This window comes from Haliotis rufescens, unplaced genomic scaffold (genome assembly GCF_023055435.1).
Source record: "Haliotis rufescens isolate VD_foot unplaced genomic scaffold, xgHalRufe1.0.p SCAF_11, whole genome shotgun sequence".
NCBI classification, from domain to species: Eukaryota; Metazoa; Mollusca; class Gastropoda; order Lepetellida; family Haliotidae; genus Haliotis; species Haliotis rufescens.
The window spans coordinates 33321714-33343790 of record NW_025963791.1 but is presented as its reverse complement, the minus strand read 5'-3'; the positions used below and the strand labels follow the sequence as shown (position 1 = coordinate 33343790).

The window sequence follows — 22077 nt, the reverse complement described above, 5'->3', positions numbered from 1 at the left end:
AACTCGTTTATCCATTCCGACATCCAGCTGAATGAGTCGTGTGCACAACGAGATGTGAAGATGTCACTGCCATGTTTTAAACAGGATAATTTTCCTTACGCCCATCGTAGCGCAAAGATCACTTTTAGTCTGGCAAAGGCGAATCTATATATAGTTTGTGAAACATAAATAAAATAATTTGGAACAGTTGTAAATTCCATACGTACATAACTTTGTTTTTGTTTGATATATCAAACTACTATTAAACTACATGACACATTGAAGAAAATTATTTCAAGAAATAATTTATTTTTTTTCTTTGCAATAAATGTGACGTTTACTTAAGAAATAAACGACGAGTGGAAGTTGTTTATGGTTGATTAAAACACTGCAGGGAGAATAAACTGTGGGGGCGCAGCCCCGAGAGGTTAATTCTCCCTGCAGTGAGACCAGTCTCCGTAGAGTCCATTCAGTGCAAGTTAAGAAACTGTAAGTATTGCTCTGCGTGAAATAAAGACATTCTCTTCATGAAAATTAGGTATTCAAGGGAGGTTTGCTGTGGCATGACTGTTTGTTCCGTGTATAAAAAAATAATTCAGGCACTGTTCTTCAAATCCGTAACGGCTGTTTTTGGTATAGCGTCTATGACAGGAAAAATGACATAAGATAGACCAGCCTCCTTGACATTCTGCTAGCTCTATCCTGCCATCAACGACGACACACAACATGGGGAACAGCTGTTGTTTTGACGTCAGTGTGTGCACGTTATATATAGGTGGTTTCAGTGTTAAAATATTGTTAAACTCAACAGGGAAAACCGATTATTGAACACAGAGCTCACGATGTTTGATCTTGGATTTCACAGACAACAACCTCTTGTACATATGTATAATTTGCTATAATTCACGTAACATGAAAAACATAACCATTACAAATTTGGTAGTTCATGAAAGTATATGACGAAGTAAGATGACAGTATACCACCAATGGTACAAGACAAAGTTAAGAGTCGTTTTGGGGCCACCGAAGAATTGGATTCTGTGAAAGGTAGCGTTAATTGAGTCAGATATAGAATTTATCAGTAGAACATTTAATGAGTTCATTGTTGAAAACAAATATTTGATTTTTATATTAGGGCGCTCCAATGACAGGTGTTTGATTGTCCTGGATGAAGTATTGACAGGCAGAGGGAAAATCTTAAGATTAGGGAATACGTGTTTGATCTTCCTTGTATATTATTGAAAGACAACCTTCACCAGTCTATACGGGAATTAAGGAGTCGAACTCGGAAGATGACCCTGGTCAACCGAGAAAGTCCTGAAATGAAGAACTTAAGTCGACTCTGATACCGTGCACTTCCGAATAAACGATAGAACAGGATCACAAAGACACGCCCCCCCCCCCCCCCCCCCCCCCCCCAACAAGATCCGCCACAGCCAAGTTCAACATCACCCTAGAACGAGATAGATTTCAGGAAAGAAGGTAAGGGGCTTCAAGGAAAACCCCAAAGGATTGAAGAGCAATTCTCTGATGACATTAGTGACTGCATAAGAGAGGTTAGACAAGTAAGGAAAACGAAATGTTAGAAAACAGGTACTAAAATGCAACATAGTGGCGAACAATGCTATGTGAATAAAATCTTTAAAAACTTTTCAAAATCATAAGAAATGGTAAATCAGCATGTCTGGTGATGTTTTATAGCAAATTGTCATTGAACAAGTTGGTGACCTGTTTGTCCACCTGAAGCTTTTGATTCCGACTCTGTAATAAGCATGTGTTAATAATTCTCTCTGCTGTGTGCCTATTCCGCTTCTTTACCGGATCCTCGGATCCACAGATCACCAGATCCACGAGATGCTTCAGAAGCAATGAGATCGTGAGGGAGACAATAACAGCTATCATAGACGATGTATCAGTAGTACAGTGTGATGTTAACATAGATTTATGGGTGAACCTGTCTGATAGTTAATTCCAGTTAACGTATGGCGTGTATATGTTTGGAGTGATATAGATATATAGTATATACCCACCATCGAAGTTCTCCAATGTTGACATATGTCAACAAATTGAAAGTAGTTTAGCTGGTTCAGTTATATTGACTTGAGCATCCTCACTGGTGGTTTATATGCGAGGACAAGAACTTTACTGGGTTATTCTTCAACTGGTAGAACTATATATATATATATTGCTGAAGATTTAGATCTTCATATTGATGCTATGAGGCAAGAATTAGAACCGGAGTTGGATCTTCGGGCTTAAATGTTAATCCATCCCAAGATGTAGGCCTAATAACTACGCCTTTACTCAGTGAGTGAGTATTGTTTTACGCCACTTTATCATTATTCCAGCAATATATCACGGCGGGGGATACCAGAAATGGGCTTCAAACATTGTACCCATGTGGGGAATCGAACCTTGGTCTTCGGCGTGACGAGCGAACGCTTTAACCACTAGGCTGCCCGACCGCCCAACTACGCCTTTTGTCTGACTGGGTTGTGTCATAATTTGTTCATTTGTAACGAAATATTTAGTTTGTTAGAAACGTTAAAGATGATATGACATTGTTCATTTTCCCCTTGTCAATTAGTATCATTGTACTTGGAATCGCTGGCTTAGATACCTAAATAATCAATTGTAATCGTCTTGCTGCCGCTTTTTATATATAGGACTTATATCATGTCTATAGCAATGTGCCACCCCGAACCAAGGTGTTTCTTCTGAGTAATAAAGAGTGAGTGAGTTTGGTTTAACGCCGCTTTTAACTTTATTCCAGTTATATCACGGCGTGTCAGCTTAATGTGGGAGGAAAGCCCGAAGTGATGCAGGTCTCAGACGTTTGCCATTTCGGTGAAACCCACGAGCACGGGTATGGTGCTGACAAACCTAGAAACATAATCGGTTCGAACCGGGATTCGAACCCACAATATAGCTTTCTGGCGTGCCCAAGGGACGCAACTCTGCACAGCGAATCGCGCCCCCCTAGACGAGTGGGCCACCCGTGCCCCCTGAGTAATAAAGAGAAGTAAGTGATCGAGTCGTTTTACCGGTACATTACTTCGCTCTGCACAGTTGCATCAGTTGCCATGATGCGGACTGGCATGTTGATGACCATTAGTTTGTCAGCACCACGCCCGTGATCGTGGGTTTCACCAAATATGTAAACACCTCAGAATTGCATCATCCCTTCCACATTAAGCTGACACAGCGATAAAACTGAAATAACATCTCAAGCAGTGCCGAATACCAGCTCATCCACTCATTGTCTATGAGTGAGTGAGTTGGGTTTAACGCCGCTTTTAACAGTATTCCAGTCATATCACGGCGTGCCAGCGATGTCGGAGGAAAGCCCAGGGTTGCAGGTCTCAGACGTTTACCACTTCGATGAAACCCACGAGCACGGGTATGGCGCTGACAAACCTAGAAACATAATCGGGGCGAATCGGGATTCGAACCCACAACCATAGGTTTCTGGCGTGCCCAAGGGACGCAACTCTGCACAGCGAATCGCGGCGCCATAGACGACTGGGCCACCTGTGCCTCCCATTGTCCATGGCCGTGTCCGAAGTCATGTTGATTTAATGTCATGAAGGGGAGCTGCCAACTGTTTTTGTCAGGGCTTATCCATGTTCTTATTGCAGCTCTAAACTCAACATCACTCGCTCTCCATATCTAAGGGGGAAGATAAGAAACGCCAGCCCGTTTCTATCCACATTCAGGAAAGGGACACAAAGCAAAATTCAACCACGAGGGCAACAAACCAAGGAGACAGTGATACATAAAAGAGGTTTATTTCGAATTCGAAAAACCAATGAAGACGAACGTGCGTTTCGTTCCGTTTTAATAAAACTACTTATAGACTATAAGTAAAATATAGAATATCTGAAAATATTAAACAAGCAAAGAATATGCGGCACAAAATATATTTTGAAACAATTTGTTTCAAGAATTATGAAATGTTTTCAGAGTTTTTCATGCAAAGTGTGAGCACACCAGGGATGAGTTTATATATATTTTTAAATATTCCTTTTGAAAACAGCCACTGCGTCCAGTCTAACCTGTACTTTGTACGTGAAACATCAAGAACTCACTGACAAGTATACCGATAAACACAAGTTGGAGATATAGTAGCACCTAGTTGTCGGGGTGGTTAACACACAACAAACGGGCTACAGGGCGTGAGCTGATGGCTGTTTATTCTCTCAGAAGAGGTGAGGTGAGGTGAAATTGGGTTTAACGTCGCGTCCAAGATTAATGCACTTATATAGCGACGTGCATGCACGTGTGTGTGTGGCTGCTTGAACTAGACTGGACTGATGCCGATAACAACAAGTACCATCTTTTAACGTCTTTTGGTATGAAGCGGTCGGGGATCGAACCCCGGACCTTCCGCTCTCCGGGCGGACGCTCTACCACTAGACCACGGAGGCGGTCCCTCTCGGAAGAGAAAGGTGAATAAATACGGCCTGCAACAATGTATAAATAATAAGACATATTGCATACAAGACATAGAATATTGACATTGTTATAACATACATATTGGCCTTAAATCTAATGGACATTCAATTATATGAACTTCAAATAGCGAGAAACCTATGTTACACATGTAGGGGGGTAACCTGCACAATGATATGATAATATAATATGCTTATGACCCTATAATCAGTTTAAACTAAACATAAACCATGTCTCCTGTCATAACACTAGACAGGTACAATACTATATGATCATTACAAAGATATACGCAGCATATATATAGATGCACACATTTATACAGTCATGAATAACACCAAAAACAATACATACCAGATTGGTGAAACCTGTGCCGTGTCACCAAGGCTTCCAAGATTGTACCAGTTACATATGCACTGACAAAGTATAAACTAATTCAGATACTATTTACACTATAATTATACACAACACATAAGTAAAATAGGTATTTAAAATAAGGATTGATCAAATTACTTAAATAATGCACTTTCACACATACGCATACATTCTTATACACAATTAACATAATTACCTTAATGTGATATGAGGTATAGAATTACTACAGTTTATTTAGGGTTTAGTTTTATTTAGTTAATGTTCAAGTTAAGATGATAATAGCCTAGGATAAATTAGCTATTTATCAATTAAAGAAACTGCTTTATAATACTTTATCATATAAAATAATCGCAACCAGAATACACTGAACTGTGAATTCAATACACAACCTGATTAGCATTAAACCAAGCACAACTTATTTCTAACTTTAAGAATTAGAAATACACAAATACATGAAGTATCACACAGGAAATATACTACGACTAACCTTCAAATCCATGAAATAATCACATCTATTGGATCCATGAATACAAGACAAGATCCATTCAAAATATATACAAAATGACTGTGAAGTACATACGTCAAGTGTAATCTGGCAACTGCCCCAGATCACAAGCAAACAAAGGTATACCTGTGGTCAGCTGTGAGTGACCACAGAGAACAATACAGTACTCTATGCGCGGGGTGGGATACTAAGTGCTGTGGGTGAAAAGCATGCAGTGGTATGGTTAGTCAAGGCTGGATAAATAATAGACTGAATGAATAAATAGATAAGCTATGGTATTAATATTTAAGTTGAAATACAATTATATGGCAAAAGTAAGACATAGTAAATAAACTATGAACTTAATTCAAATATGAATAGAATGTGTATAAAACTATAGCTAAAATAGACTTAAAACCTAACTTGTATGTACAAAATATTACTCTGCCATAGAGACAATTACATTGTTTGCAGAATAATGCGAACCCACGATGGTGTTTATGACAAAGTATTGAGTGTTTTTTTCAGTCTGATATTCCAAAAGCTATTATCACCAAATAAGGATGATGATCAGTTGCAGCTCAGAAGAGTGAGTTAATGAAGGTTAATGGTTGTTAATGGCAACGCTTAATGATCCTACTTTCTGTTTAGGTATTTAATCTTCCCTGCATGATTCACATACATTAACTCCTACAAATTAACCACAAAGCAGTTGCATGTAATCCATATATATCCTCATGCAAAAATGAATGCTTTGATGTTGCTGCCATCGCACACAAACAGTGAACCTTTCCTGTCTACACACAGACCTTGTGCCAGTGTGATACCATCCCGTGAGGTGAGAACATCCCTGACGAACTCTCCCGATTCCGTCAGCTGTAAGACTTTATTATCGTTAGCTAACAGGATATCACCGGTGTACGTAGTTGCAATGCCTCTTGGGTTGGATAGAGCTCTATCTCCAGTAGGTTTGTAAACACCTACATTTCCATCCGGGGTCAGACAAGTCACAGACTTCTTACACCAATCAGAGACAAGTATGTTGCCATAGTTGCAGACACACATATAGCCGGGCCACATGAACAGTGTGTCATCGTTGTGTGTAGTAAATGTCTTCACTACCTGGTACTTCGTATTCAGGATGTCCACACTTCCGATGCCACCTGCTACTAGTGATGAAGGATTCGGAAAAGCAAGACTAGTGTACGACCTGCTTGTTGCAATGGTTGACGAAAGCACTAAGTCGGGGGTGACGTTTACTACTGCTAGCTGTCCAGTCACAGTACACATCACCTGGTTCTCGCTCAGCTTCGCTATTCCTCTTGGAGCATTCTCAAAGGAAAGTTTACTACTACATGACTGGTAGTTCCTATCAAAGAAGGATTTCAAACATGTGTTGGTTGTGTCAGAAACAACGACTGTCTCTCTGCCGTTAACTGAGAGAACAGTAATGTCAAGTAGAAAAGGATCTTTCATGTCACTCTCATCAGTCCTTGAGTCAATTGTCTTATACATTTGAGGGACAGATATCAGATTAGAATCACCGTTGTATTTTAAGCTGATCTTCCCGAGTTGTATGTCCATAATGTCGGTGTTTTCAGTAAAATCAATTCTCTCTATTCGTTCTCCATCTTCTTTGTCTCTCAAGTTACTGAGCTTGTCTGTCTCTGTGCTCATACATGCAATATAAAGCTCCATATGATTCCCTGCGTGCAATGTCCTCTTCATAAACTCACGATGCTGTTGGTGCATTTGCAACTCAATCTCACTGGTCTTAAGATGAGCTTGAGTGGGAGCTAACAGTTCTTCTAATTCACTAATTTTCTTTTTTTTCTTTTCCTCAATTTCTCTAATTGCTGCCTCTGTGACAGAGATAATTCTTTCCTTCACGGAATCTGCAATAGAGTTGGCCATTGCCATGTCAACCTCCAACACAGATACCTTCTTTGTGAATAGGTCAACTTTTGCGGATGTTTGAGCAACTTTTCGTGAAATAAATATTTCCATTTGCGATTTCATGGATTCAATGGTGACAAGAGATGAACACGTCCTGTGGTAGAGAATGCAGCATGTCCCACAGGCGGACGTCTGACAGTTGTTACAATGGAACTCGATACATTTCTGTTTGTGTTCTTTACACATGACTCTGCACCTGTCATTGCTAGAAATGGTCTCTGTCAAGTCACGAAGGGTATGGGTGTGACTACCCAGGTGACTACGCCCACACTTTGTACAGAATAAAGTATCGCACTCCATGCAATGCTTCCTTTTTGCACCTTGCTTTTTGCAGACAGAGCACTGACGTGCAGGGCAGCCTCCTACAACATGAAAGAGCATTTAATATACAGTAAACTACGGTTATAACGAACACGCTTATAACGAACTGACGGATATAACGAATTCATTCTTTGGTCCCGGCCATTTGCTGTATATATGTTGTATATATGCTTATAACGAATTACGGTTATAACAAACTAAACTTAGCTATCCCTTTGAGTTCGTTTTATCCGTTGTTTACTGTAGTCATAAACGAGGTGATATATTTGACAGTATCAGTGTATGTTCTTTATTGGAACAGTGGGTCACATAGCAATGATTCCAACCTACCATCTTAATCATAGTGTCCTACAGAGCTTTAATGTACCAGAGGTTCACATAAGTATGTAGTTACTGGTATTAGGCTTCCTGACCAAACCGATGTTAACTTAACATCTGGAGCATAGTTTCCTTCACAACTTTATTGTGTCAGAGGGGCGGTCGGGTAGCCTAGTGGTTAAAGCGTTCGCTCGTCACGCCGAAGACCCGGGTTCGATTCCCGATATGGGTACAATGTGTGAAGCCCATTTCTGGTGTCCCCCGCCGTGATATTGCTGGAATATTGCTAAAAGCGGCGTAAAACCATACTCACTCACTCTTTATTGTGTCAGAGGGTCACATACTTATTTGTGTTTTGTGTTATTTTGGTATAAAGGTTCATGTACAACAATGATGTCGACCTACCGTCTGAAGCATGGTTTCCTTCGGAACTTAGGGATTCAATCAACCCCTGTATAATGATGCTTGGTTTGATCTGGGTGACCCACTCCCCTACAGGTCTGCTGGGGTCGGGCACCTTGGTATCTTGTCGACAGCAGGGGCAGGGGATCGACTTAGACTGTACCGCACCTGATTTTGTTTCAACAAATTTGAGAAGACAGCCCTGACAGAACGTGTGACCGCAGTTCAGAGTGCACGGGTGTGTGTACACATTGAAACAGATTGCACATTTCAGGAATTTATCCGTTAAATCCTGGGGGGTCGCCATCTGCAGAGAAAAAATAAACAAAATAGATATATGTCAATACCTGTATTTGACCATTTCCTGTATCTATACTTTATCACAAGAAAGAAGCACATATTCTACCAGGGCGTCAGCCTGTCATTATAATCATTCTTATCCACTATTTGTGTTAATTTATCATGTATTGACCGTGCATATGTTCATAGCCTAAGAGGGGGGCACGGGTGGCCCAGTCGTCTAAGGCGCCGCGATTAGCTGTGCAGAGTTGCGTCCCTTGGGCACGCTAGAAACCTATGATTGTGGGTTCGAATCCCGGTTCGCCCCGATTATGTTTCTCGGTTTGTCAGCACCATACCCGTGCTCGTGGGTTTCACCGAAGTGGTAAACGTCTGAGACCTGCATCACTTCGGCCTTTCCTCCCACATTAAGCTGACACGCCGCGATATAACTTGAATACTGTTAAAAGCGGCGTTAAACCAAACTCACTCACTCACTCATAACCTAAGATTTGCGTCACTTCGGAGTTTTCTCCAACATCAAGCTGACAGGCCGTGACATCACTCAATTATTGTTTGAAGCGGCGTTACACCTTCCTTACTCACTCACTTACTTACACTCTCACACACTCAAGCCTACCCACCCATATGGTCATCAGAACTGAATTCTGGGATTGTTGAAAATGGCGTCCATGAGAATTGACAGGAGTACAGCTGTACGGCGTCAGTCAACAAACAAACACTTACTTTGTTTACACAAATTATGTGATTGGCGGGTGCTGCCAGTAGAGCAGAACATGCTCTACATATACAGAAAATGCTCTGTTGTTCAGGACGCTGGTTGTCTAATGTGATAGCTGACAGTGTACAAACTGTAATCGTGGTGAAATTGTGGAAGATAGCCATGTATTTAGATGTAACATATCAGATATTAGATGTAAAAATATGTAACTTTGAAAACAGTTATTAACCAAACATTGCTCATCATTACACATGTAAACAGGGACCGCCTCCGTGGTCTAGTGTAAGAGCGTCCGCCCGGAGAGCGGAAGGTCGGGGGTTCGATCCCCGGCCGCGTCATACCAAAAGACGTCAAAAGATGGTACTTGTTGTTACCCTGTCTGCCGCTCGGCATTAAGGAGCTAAAACAAGGTCTGGTCGGCTCGGAGTCAGTATACTGTGTCTGAGTGGGGTGGGTATTCATGTTAAACTGCGGCATGGTATCTCAGTGAGCTCGCACTATAAATCGGCATCAGTCCGGACTAGTAGAAGCAGCCACACAAACACACACACGTACATGCACGTCGCTATATAAGTGCAATAATCTTGGACGCGACGTTAAACCCCATTTCACAACCTGTAAACAGGGGCTTGTTATTTTACAGCCAAAGCAACTATGCACAGTCAGAGTTGTTTAATAATGTATTTTACAATCACTAGAAGTCATTTTACGAATGTTTCATTCACTATTGCAAGGCGAGGTTGTGTCCCTTGAAGCCATTGTATGCAAACGCCAATACCACATTGTGTCCCGGATAAGTTTATTGGATTGGATCATCGCATGGATATAAATATCAATCATATGACAAATTATAAACATGGAAGTGTGTTGTCAAAAGAAGATCTTTCCTACACCAAGTATTATTTAGGAAACAAAGCAGAGACCCAGGTGCCATGAAATCAACATAACGAAAGTAGAAGTATGCATGCTGCAATGACACACAAAACAAGTATGTATGGAAATGTGTTTGTTCAGTTCATCTGTTAATGACCAGAGAAATGAGTTTACTTTACAAGAAATACACCCCGGGTACACAGGGAGACTTATACTCTAAGATGGCAATGAAGCTGACATGCATACGTGTTTGTATATGTTAAGAGATGAACGAAAATGGGCACTGTCTTACCTTCCGGTAACGTAGTGTCAAGATAACATCACGTGATCATGCTCTGTCACGTGATGTCGTTTCCACACCCACATCAATCCATTATGACAAGCGTGCAACGTACGTGACATTTTATGACTGCATACCAATAAGCCTGGCGACAGGTTTTAGTGTTGTGTTGCAGTGTGTGGCATTAAATAGAAGATATAATTAATTTCTTTGTGTGTTCGAGTGACCGGACACAGTTGACATGTACACGAGTGAAAATCTTAACTTTGTCAGGACACGAGATGAGATAAACATGTTACGACAGTAAAAGAAAAATATATTGTTTGTTGTGTAGTTTGACATGTTGATACTCAAAGATATAAATGAAGTATACAATTTAATAAAGCCAGAACGTGACATATTATCGGATTTGATATTGAATAAGTATGTGTGTTGAACATCATAAGCTGAAAGTCCTACTCAGATTTGACTACTCCGTATTGATCTCTGACATGGTCTGTCAATACCTGTTGAAGTGTCTGGCCTTAATTGCTATGTGTGCCGTTAATAGGCATATGCGACCTGACCAATCATAATATCTAGGGCAATATTTTTATCCTTTCATCATGATTAATGTTTCACTAAATACAAGTTAATCCTGAAATACCGAACTCTTTGAGACCAGCAGGTCCCAAAATAGAACAGGAGTAAGTGAGTTCGGTTTTACGCCACGTTTAGCGATATCCCAGCAACATCACAGCGGCTAGCACAAGATCTAGAAATGGGTGTCAAACTATCTTCCAATCTGGCAATTGAATCCGGGCCTTTGGCGTGACCAGCGGTCACCATTTAACTACCACATCGCCCCTAAGATAAAACATACATGAACAGTAATGGAACCTAGGAACAGTGTTTATTATTAAATAATATTCGCAAAATATCCGGCGTTGAATGTACATTTCCAATGTTATTTCACCGTTGACCAAACTTACTTTTGTCCCAAATGAGAATAACAGAAGTTTTATCATTATAGTAATACGGGGCGGTGGGGGAGCCTAGTGGTTAAACCGTTCGCTGGTCACGCCAAAGACTGGTTCGATTCCCCGCATGGGTACAATGTGTGAAGCTTATTTCTGGCGTCCCCCGTCCCCAGTGTTTTGAATAAGATGTCGGTCTGAATTTAAGGAATCACCAATAACAACCGTTAAACAAAATACAGCACTCTATATGCTCAAGCAGTTTGTTTTCACCGTAATACATCATTCGAACTTATGACAGGCACTTAAAGCGTGTAGCACGGCAACTTCATGAGCTAACATGAGGTGGGCACCCCTAAAGAAAACTAAACAAACCTTGCAAAGGTTTCGTTCTTCATTGATTGTGAAGCAAAATAAACTAGTGTCCAAAAGAAACGATACCACCTGTTTGCAACGACATAAAAGAAAAACTAAACAATGCAGAAGTTTAGGATTGGTGTTATGCTTTTGAGAAATCCTTTCACAACATCTGTACAAAAATTTCATTTCAATTAAATCTGTACAACCAATATGACAAGCCTTTAAAGATGGGTGAGGTCGAAAAATGAACACTGATCACAGAAACAACGGGAAATGTCACACCACACGTCTCAAAGTCAAGTCAGTAGCGGGTATGTCCACCGTGAGCATCAATACATGCCAGAACACGCCTACGGACTGATGACGTCAAACGTCTGATGACGTTGGGAGTGATGCGTTGCCATTCCTCGAGGAGACATCGTTCCAAGTCCTGGACGTTGGAGGCACACGGCGACGTCGGATTTGCCGATCGAGGTGGTCCCATAAGTGCTCGATGGGATTCATGTCCGGTGAACATGCGGGCCATGGCAAAACCTGTACGTTGGCGTTGGCAAGGAAGTTCTGTGTCAATCTTGCTGTGTGTGGCCTTGCATTGTCATGTTGGAAAAGGAGTCCACGAGGCTGTTGCTGAATAAAGGGCACCACAACAGGCCGTAGGATGTCACCAAGATAACGCTGTGCATTCAGGTTTCCACGAATTACGACAAGCATCGTTCTGACGTCACCACATATGCCACCCCAAACCATTAACCCTCCACCTCCAAACGGCCGGACCTGTTGGATACAGTTAGGCGCCAAACGTTCACCAAATCGTCGGTATACAAGCTGCCGTCCATCGTTTCTGAAGATGAGGAATCTGCTCTCATCAGAGAACATAACACGTGCCCAGTCCCGCCGTTGCCAACGTCGAACTCGCCTGGCCCAGATCAGTCTGTTGTTCCGGTGTCGAGGCGTCAGGAGCGGTCCGCGGTAGGGATGACGTGGCCGGATACCATACTGCCGTAGTCTCCTGTAGACGGTCTGTCGACTGATCCTGTGTCCCAGTGCTGTAGCCACCGTGGACGTCGCTGTTACGGTGCGGTTCCTCAGGTGTAATACCCGGATGTAACGATCTTCACGGGGCGTGGTTACTAGTGGTCTTCCACTCCTGGGCCTGTCTGACGTCTGACCTGTCTGACGTAACCGCTGCATCAACCTGGTGATAGTGATGCGTGCGCAGCCCAACCTTCTGGCGACGTCGACGTGTGACGCTCCTTGTTGGGCCATTCAAACGGCTCTCTCTCTCTCGATGGCTGTCAAACGTGGCATATCTTGTGTTCTTTTTGTTGCTGTGATATCAACGTGTCTGATCAGCCGTTTTATACAGTTTTTCTGCACGTGCAGAACATGCTAGAGAGGGAAATGTCACTTTCACGAAATTTACGTTTTTTCCCGGAAGTGATCACATGTTCCCGGTATTTTTTATCGACTATGCTGTGTTTGGGATGTGCAATACGAATTGGCATGTTTTCATACTTGACAATTCACTTAGTAAAAAACAATTTTGAAAATAAGTTGGTATCGTTTCTTTTGGACACTAGTTTATATGACGGCACAGTCGTATATAGAAAAGCGCCATATAGCAAGATCTTTGTTGAAATACATTCTTCTTGTAGATGTCTGTCGTGTTTTCTGCACGATACTTAGTATTTAGTACCCTATAATTGTAAACATAATTATTTAAATCTTTTAAAGGAATTTAGAAGTGATGCTGCACATAAAGCAGAGAATATATGGATGTCAACTTCTTTATCAAGAGGAACACAACGTTACGGAGTATATGCTTACTCCTTCATAGTACAAGCAGCCACACAAACAAACACACGCACGCACGCACGCACGCACACACACACATGTGCATGCATATATAAGTGCAATAATCTTGGACGCGACGTTAAACACATTTCACCTCACCTAACTGTATGTTAGTTGATTCTGTAATGCGATCTGGAAAGTACTTTGTCCGTTATTGACAGCGATTACTGACTCAGTCATACGGGTGGGTGAACATATGCTTGAGTGGACTCGCCTGGCCGGGTACGTTAGTGTGTGTGTGAAGTATACCCCCAGAGACACGACATTCAACCGAGACGGGATGCATCAGCGCGCCTTGGGTATATTTTGTTAATGGGAAATGCTGATAAACTGTGCCATTGATCGAGACGGGGTGATTGCTCTGAGTTATGCTTCCAGGTTAGTTAAGTTACTTAGTTACATGGATTATTGATACAACAGGATATTGATCATGTATAAAGACAGTGATGTGTAATTTATGTACAGTTTCATATTCACTTGGCTATAGTATGGCTATTTTGTTTTGAGGATGACTTGTGATTCGGTTATACAACGTCAACCTACTCATACTCTTCAATACCGCAAGACCATTTGCTACCCACAATGATATATTGTTAACTTGGCATGTGCAGTGTTCTGCAAAACACGTTGTGAAAAAATGTGTCTTCATACTTTAGTATTTTGACACCATGATATTGAGAAATTGTGTGTTTCAGATAAGATCTCGCTTTTGGTGTTGATTTGGACTTGTTACACAGTGGGTGATGGTACGTTGGTCACTATTTCTTTACCTAACACATTGAGGCTAAATGTTGCTAATAATTATCTTTTAAATATTTTCACGGATATAATACATGTAAAAAATAATATCCAATGCTTTTCCATAATTTGACTTGTTCCATATGTTCTCGTGTATTTAAGTGAACAATTGACGGGCCTTTGCATGTGTTTGTGACGAGTGCCAAAGGTGGGGCAGGATACGCTCACCTTTTCGCGAGCCCCTGGTGTCATCACTATTTGATAGTGATTACTAAACACATGATCATCATATAGTCGGAATTGTAAACGAATCTGCTTTCAGGATAGATTTCTTATTAATATGGAAACGGTTTTGTCGCTGTAGTATGATTGATATGTACTGTGAAGTTAGTAGGTCATAAAAACATGAGACAAGGAAGGATGTCAGAACATTTACGAAAACAACATACCGTATTCGACGTAATAAGCGCCCCGCTATAATAAGCGCCCATATTTGCTGAGATATTGAATTGCTAGTGAACAATCCTAATTAGCACCCCTTCCGATTAATCAATGTTCACAAGACTTATCTATAAGTGTACAATACGCACTCGTGTGTAATATGCACCCTTAATTATGGGCAATTAAATTATTGAAAAAATATCTGTCGTGTATAATACGCACAGACTTTTCTTTTGTATCATTTCATGCTGTTAGCATAAACCACGAAATTTACTATCTTTCAACTGTTTTTTGTTCTCACGAAAATTATATTCTAATAAGAGCCTCTTATTTCTAATTTTGGGAGCGCCCTGGGCGCTTATTACGTCGAATACAGTAAAACATCTTTCTTTCATCAGTTGCGATGTCCGTGTCTTGTGTTCGTGTCAGCATGTTTCAGTCACCTGGAGTCATGGGACTGTATTCATGTTAACGAACCAAGCCATACTGCCACTGTATCCCTGTATCTTCAGTCATCGAATCTGGATGGGACAGAGTTGATAGATCTGGTTCTGTATGTTATGGTGAGGGAATGGCACTGACCACTTCAGATATGGTTACCTCCCATGCCCTGATGTAGAACATGGTCTCCATGGTGATTTCGGGGTAGAATTGGTTCTCAGGATACTTCGGTTTTCGTACGAATCGACATGGATCGAAACCTGTCGTTCATCAGGGCTTAAAATTCAAGGTTTGTTTGGTCCAGACTTGAATATTGAGAGTCTGCAATGACCGTGACCTGAGAAACGTGGTCCCACTGACCGACCCACCCACCGACCCACCCACCCTTCCACCGAGCCACCCACCGACCCTTCCACCGACCCGTCCACCGCCCCACCGACGGAGAGGTTGGATTGAGCTATGTTTACATTTTCACTGTGCAGGGCAAGTCGTCAGCTATGAGGTGGATGAGAGTCACGCCACCCTGCCAGTCTTGACTTGGTGGGAGTCGACAGGCAAATATCCTGATTATGTCATCTCCTGTGAGACGCAACAGAGATGTCTCGTGTCCAGGAACAAGACACGACTGCAGCATCAGGAAGTCATGGTGAGTTACCATGACAACATATACACGGTAAATGTTTGCGATGATTTTGGATGAGACGGCTACTGAGTGACGCTTCCATTGCAATTTACCTGCTCTATGTGTTACTGAAATTGTGTCACCGTCACATTAAGCTTTACCAGTACAAACGGTCGATCATGTCAACTATGTGTGTAGGCATGTTTGCGAAAGAAACTACCGAAAAGTATCTACCTTCATGGAGCGTCATGATTTCAGTGTTCTGACAACCGACCATTATCGCGATATATTATGTAGGTTATAGGGGATTAGACTGACATGAACTTTAGAGATAAGTCTCGCATCAGTAAGTTTGCTGATGCCTGTCGCAGATAGTTTTATTTCATTCGTGTTCACCGCAACATTAAAAACGTCGTCACAACAGCCTCTTCTTTCAAAGCGAAAAACGCACGACAACCTTGGCGTCAAATGGCCACACTGCGCACACTCGTCCGTGACGCCTTCAGAACATAGACAGTCAGAAGTTGTACCTTTTGTCAGAGGGACTATCAATGTTCCATTTATATTTTCAGATGTACGTATTTTACGGCTCATTCTTTCTGTCGAGTGCTCTTCCTTTTCCAAGGAAGGATGGCGATATTTGGGCATTGATCCACGAAGAGTCGCCCATGAACAAAGATTGGCTGTTTTCATTCAGGAGCACTATAGAGCTGTTCAACTACACATCGACTTTCAAGAGGGGTTCTGACTACCCGCTCACCACCCACTGGCTGACAAACAAAGAGACACTGCTCAGTAAAGAATATTTAGTCCCCACAGACAGAAAGAACGTGATGAGGACAGATGGTGGCCTAGCTCCAATTATATTTGTCCACAGCGACTGCAACACACCATCCAACAGGGAGCAGTACGTCAAGACGTTGCAGAAATACGTCGATGTAGATTCCTACGGCCCTTGTCTCCACAACAAGGACTTCCCAGAAGAGTGAGTCCACCTGAACCATATGCAGTCAAACATACACACACACAGACATACAGACAGACATACACGAATTCAGACACACACATACAGACACAAACACAGACACACAAACAAACATACACGAATTCAGACACACACACAGACATACAGACAGACATACACATACAGACACACACACAGACATACAGACAGACATACACGAATACAGACACACATGCAGACACACATATACACACTGATACAGTCACACATACATACAGACACATACACACTGATACAGTCACACATACAGACACACACATACACATTCATACACATACACACATAAAGACACACACACACAGACATACACGCATAAAGACACACACACATACATGCAGACATGCACACACACATACACAGGGAATATGCACTTTCAACGAATATTATCAACCCCACACACATACGCACAAACACACAAACACACACACACACACACACACAAACGCGCGCACACATACACACATACACACAAACACACACACATAAACGCGCACACACAAACACACATACACACACACAAACGCGCGCGCACATACACACAAACACACACAAACGCGCACACAAACACACACACACACACACACACACACACACACACACACACACACACACACACACACACACACACACACACACACACACACACACACACACACATTATGTATCCCGAGCCTGTTTTCACTTAGTCATATATGTTATGCTATTTTGGAGGCAAATGGAACCCATCGTTTAGGCCATGTCATACATGTAACTGGGCTCATTATCATTTCAACTCAATGTTAATTTGTCCTCATAATATATAGTATGGTCAGTACAGCTCATAATCTTTTACCACATTTCCGACCTACATGCACTCACTGTTATCAAAATGTAGACTGGGCAAGTCTATCTATTTTGTTAGAAAGATACATGCAGTGTGGAATGAAGAACAAAGCACTTTGCAACTATTTAACTGTAACCATTCTTTTTCTGTTGCATATAGATTCAAGAATCTCGACGGTATAGCAGGCTTCTTGAAGCCAGACTTTTTGAGATTTGTCGCCCGCTACAAGTTTGCTATGGCTTTTGAGAACGCCATCTGTGGCGACTACATCACAGAGAAGTTGTGGCGCCCTCTACAGGTGGGAACTGTCCCTATTGTGCTCGGCTCGCCGACAATCAGGGTGAGATGACTTTTGTGTGTGGACACATTTCGGTGAGAGTAAATGTTCTTTTACTTGGACCACTAGACAAAAACATGGCCGAGATGTCTTGTTTGTGTGGTGGCATTTTCGTGAGGGTACATAAGTAATTATATATTTTCTTAGGCTGCACCCAAGACACACAAAGTCGTAAGTCGTAGATTTAAGGGCATAATCATAATTACATGTTCTAAACAACTTCGATACAATAAACGACTACGATAGGGCAGAAGGTAAGCTTTGGTCTTAAATATAGCTATCGTCTCGTGTACCGGATGAATGAAAACGTTTTGCAGTAAGCTACTCAACTGATAGTCGTTACACCAGGCTAACGGAGTAGCTGGTCATCCATGCACAGGTGGAGGGTTCGACAGCGAAGAAAGATTGTCGCTGATCCATTGTTATCATCAGGATTATTTTTCAACCACAATTTAAGAATCACGGGTTCTACGTTTGACGTATATACGCCGAAATGTTCATGTCACCTTCGAGGACACATCCAGACACAATAATACAGTAACTTAATATATGATTTGAAACTGTGAACCCCATTGTGATCTGTTTCTATTATCTGAAGAGCTGAATGAGAAAAACTAAAGAAGAAAGATAAACTAACGAATAAAGAATGAATATTAAAGTGCGACTGTGCCGATAAATCATTTCTGTTTTATGGTCATGTTATAAATGTGTACTGTGGCATTAACGGCGTGAAAGGACTTTGAAAATATATTTGTCATTAATTGAACAAACATGTAGTCGACTAGAATCTTAGCTCTCAGCCTCGGAAAGAATAGTAATTATTATACATCTTTTTTTCTGATTGTAGTTTGTTCTATTCAAATAAATGCAATTTAAAATCAGCTCTACTTAAAACGTACTTTCAGGACTTTTTACCATCCACCAAATCAGCGATTCTGGTCGAAGACTTTGACACTTTTCAAGACTTGGCTGCGTTCATCAAGCAGCTTGATCGGAACGACGAACAGTATGAGTCATACCTCCAATTCAAACACACGGGTATTTCAAATCCAAGGCTGAAGTCAGAACTCGCCCGGGTATCACCAGGGGAGTATGCAGGAGGAAGTTTTGGGAAGGCTGCTTCAGGATATGAGTGTTTCCTCTGTGACAAACTTCACAAGGCGCTTGATGCAACTAAAGCCGGGAAGCCTGTCGCGAAAGCACAGGCAAATCTGAACCATTTTGGATGTCCTTTACCTGCACAGAAATTTGACGAAAACGGCCAAATCGTCCCCGACCATCGCCGAAAGCATGAGTTGGCATTCTACCATATGAACGCGCAGGTGTTCCGCCAGTTCTATGACAGGGCTGAGAACATCACGTCTCACGACCTGTACACAGCCACAAAACAACGATTGAGAAAGGTGCAGGCGAAACAGGAAGACTTGTAGAGCAGGTTTTACTAGGATAAAAAGTAACTTATGGAGTTTACTTGAATCTGTATTTAAAACACAAAACCCGCCTGCATCCATTAACAAATATATCATATCTGACGTGATAGATGTGTATTACTTGTCCTTTACTTACTATTGCAAACTTTATCCAACGAGGAGCGTGAGTGATCAGCTAAATGTGGGCAGGCAATCATTTCCTGAGTTGTTTGAAAATAAATACGCTTCAAATTTTAGTTGCGATTGTTATTAATTTCAAACCATGTTTACATGTTTATCTAAAGGTGAAATCTCATGCTTGCATGTTCACCTAAAAGTGGGATCTCATGCTTACAAGTTCATCTCATGTTTACATGTTCATCTAAAAGTGGGATCTCATGTTCACATGTTCATCTAAAAGTGGGATCTCATGCTCACATGTTCATCTAAAAGTGGGATCTCATGTTTACATGTTCATCTAAAAGTGGAACCTCATGCTCACATGTTCATCTAAAAGTGGGATCCCAAGTTTACATGTTCATCTAAAAGTGGGATCCCATGTTTACATGTTCATCTAAAAGTGGGATCCCATGTTTACATGTTCATCTAAAAGTGGGATCCCATGTTTACATGTTCATCTAAAAGTGGGAGCTCATGTTTACATGTTCATCTAAAAGTGGGATCTCATGCCTACATATTCATCTAAAAGTGGAACCTCATGCTTACAAGTTCATCTCATGTTTACATGTTCATCTAAAAGTGGGATCTCATGTTTACATGTTCATTTAAAAGTGGGATCTCATGTTTACATGTTCATCTAAAAGTGGGATCTCATGCTCACATGTTCATCTAAAAGTGGGATCTCATGCTCACATGTTCATCTCAAAGTGGGATTCCATGTTTACATGTTCATCTCAAAGTGGGATCCCATGTTTACATGTTCATCTAAAAGTGGGATCTCATGTTTACATGTTCATCTAAAAGTTGGATCTCATGCTCACATGTTCATCTAAAAGTGGGATCTCATGCTGACATGTTCATCTAAAAGTGGGATCCCATGTTTACATGTTCATCTAAAAGTGGGATCCCATGTTTACATGTTCATCTAAAAGTGGGATCGCATGTTTACATGTTCATCTAAAAGTGGGATCTCATGCTCACATGTTCATCTAAAAGTGGGATCTCATGCTCACATGTTCATCTAAAAGTGGGATCTCATGTTCACATGTTCATCTAAAAGTGGGATCTCATGTTTACATGTTCATCTAAAAGTGGGATCTCATGTTCACATGTTCATCTAAAAGTGGGATCTCATGTTTACATGTTCATCTAAAAGTGGGATCTCATGCTCACATGTTCATCTAAAAGTGGGATCTCATGCTCACATGTTCATCTAAAAGTGGGATTTCATGCTCACATGTTCATCTCAAAGTGGGATCCCATGTTTACATGTTCATCTAACAGTGGGATCCCATGTTTACATGTTCATCTAAAAGTGGGATCCCATGTTTACATGTTCATCTAAAAGTGGGATCCCATGTTTACATGTTCATCTAAAAGTGGGATCTCATGTTTACATGTTCATCTAAAAGTGGGATCTCATGCCTACATATTCATCTAAAAGTGGAACCTCATGCTTACAAGTTCATCTCATGTTTACATGTTCATCTAAAAGTGGGATCTCATGTTTACATGTTCATTTAAAAGTGGGATCTCATGTTTACATGTTCATCTAAAAGTGGGATCTCATGCTCACATGTTCATCTAAAAGTGGGATCTCATGCTCACATGTTCATCTAAAAGTGGGATCTCATGTTTACATGTTCATCTCAAAGTGGGATCTCATGTTTACATGTTCATCTAAAAGTGGGATCTCATGTTTACATGTTCATCTAAAAGTGGGATCTCATGTTTACATGTTCATCTAAAAGTGGGATCTCATGTTTACATGTTCATCTAAAAGTGGGATCTCATGTTTACATGTTCATCTAAAAGTGGGATCCCATGTTTACATGTTCATTTAAAAGTGGGATCTCATGTTTACATGTTCATCTAAAAGTGGGATCTCATGTTTACATGTTCATCTAAAAGTTAGATATCATGTTTACATGTTCATCTAAAAGTGGGATCCCAAGTTTACATGTTCATCTAAAAGTGGGATCCCATGTTTACATGTTCATCTAAAAGTGGGATCTCATGTTTACATGTTCATCTAAAAGTTGGGATCTCATGCTCACATGTTCATCTAAAAGTGGGATCTCAAGTTTACATGTTCAACTAAAAGTGGGATCTCATGTTTACATGTTCAACTAAAAGTGGGATCTCATGTTTACATGTTCATCTAAAAGTGGGATCCCATGTTTACATGTTCATCTAAAAGTGGGATCTCATGTTTACATGTTCATCTAAAAGTGGGATCTCATGTTTACATGTTCATCTAAAAGTGGGATCCCATGTTTACATGTTCATCTAAAGTTTGGATCTCATGCTGACGTGTTTATCTAAAAGTGGGATCTCATGCCTACATATTCATCTAGATGTGTCATCGCATGGTTACATATTGATCTAAATGCGGGATCTCATGGTTACATATTCATCTGAAAGTGGGATCTCA

At 41.1% G+C, this 22077-nt stretch overlaps 2 protein-coding genes across 5 annotated transcripts in view; one reads left to right on the top strand and one right to left on the bottom strand.

The window, feature by feature from the left end:
* Positions 1-5499: 5499 nt before the first annotated feature.
* Positions 5500-10498, bottom strand: LOC124151206 (E3 ubiquitin-protein ligase TRIM36-like). The gene is made up of 3 exons (XM_048392629.1): positions 10471-10498; positions 8288-8591; positions 5500-7605 (listed from the first exon to the last, which is right to left on the bottom strand). Exons 2-3 carry the CDS (start codon positions 8589-8591, stop codon positions 6023-6025), a joined length of 1887 nt encoding a protein of 628 aa, XP_048248586.1. The 5' UTR covers positions 10471-10498; the 3' UTR covers positions 5500-6022.
* The window catches only part of LOC124151241, a 42379-nt gene continuing 30333 nt past the window's right edge, over positions 10032-22077 (top strand). For 2 of the 4 annotated variants that reach the window (XM_048392620.1, XM_048392619.1), the window contains exons 1-5: positions 10032-10293; positions 14324-14374; positions 15731-15921; positions 16443-16855; positions 17877-18057. In XM_048392620.1, the coding sequence (XP_048248577.1) occupies positions 10266-10293; positions 14324-14374; positions 15731-15921; positions 16443-16855; positions 17877-18057 (864 nt within the window). In that variant the 5' untranslated portion in view covers positions 10032-10265. The remainder of the gene's footprint in view (positions 10294-14323; positions 14375-15730; positions 15922-16442; positions 16856-17876; positions 18058-22077) is intronic. The other 2 variants (XM_048392618.1, XM_048392617.1) reach the window with 2 other exon arrangements.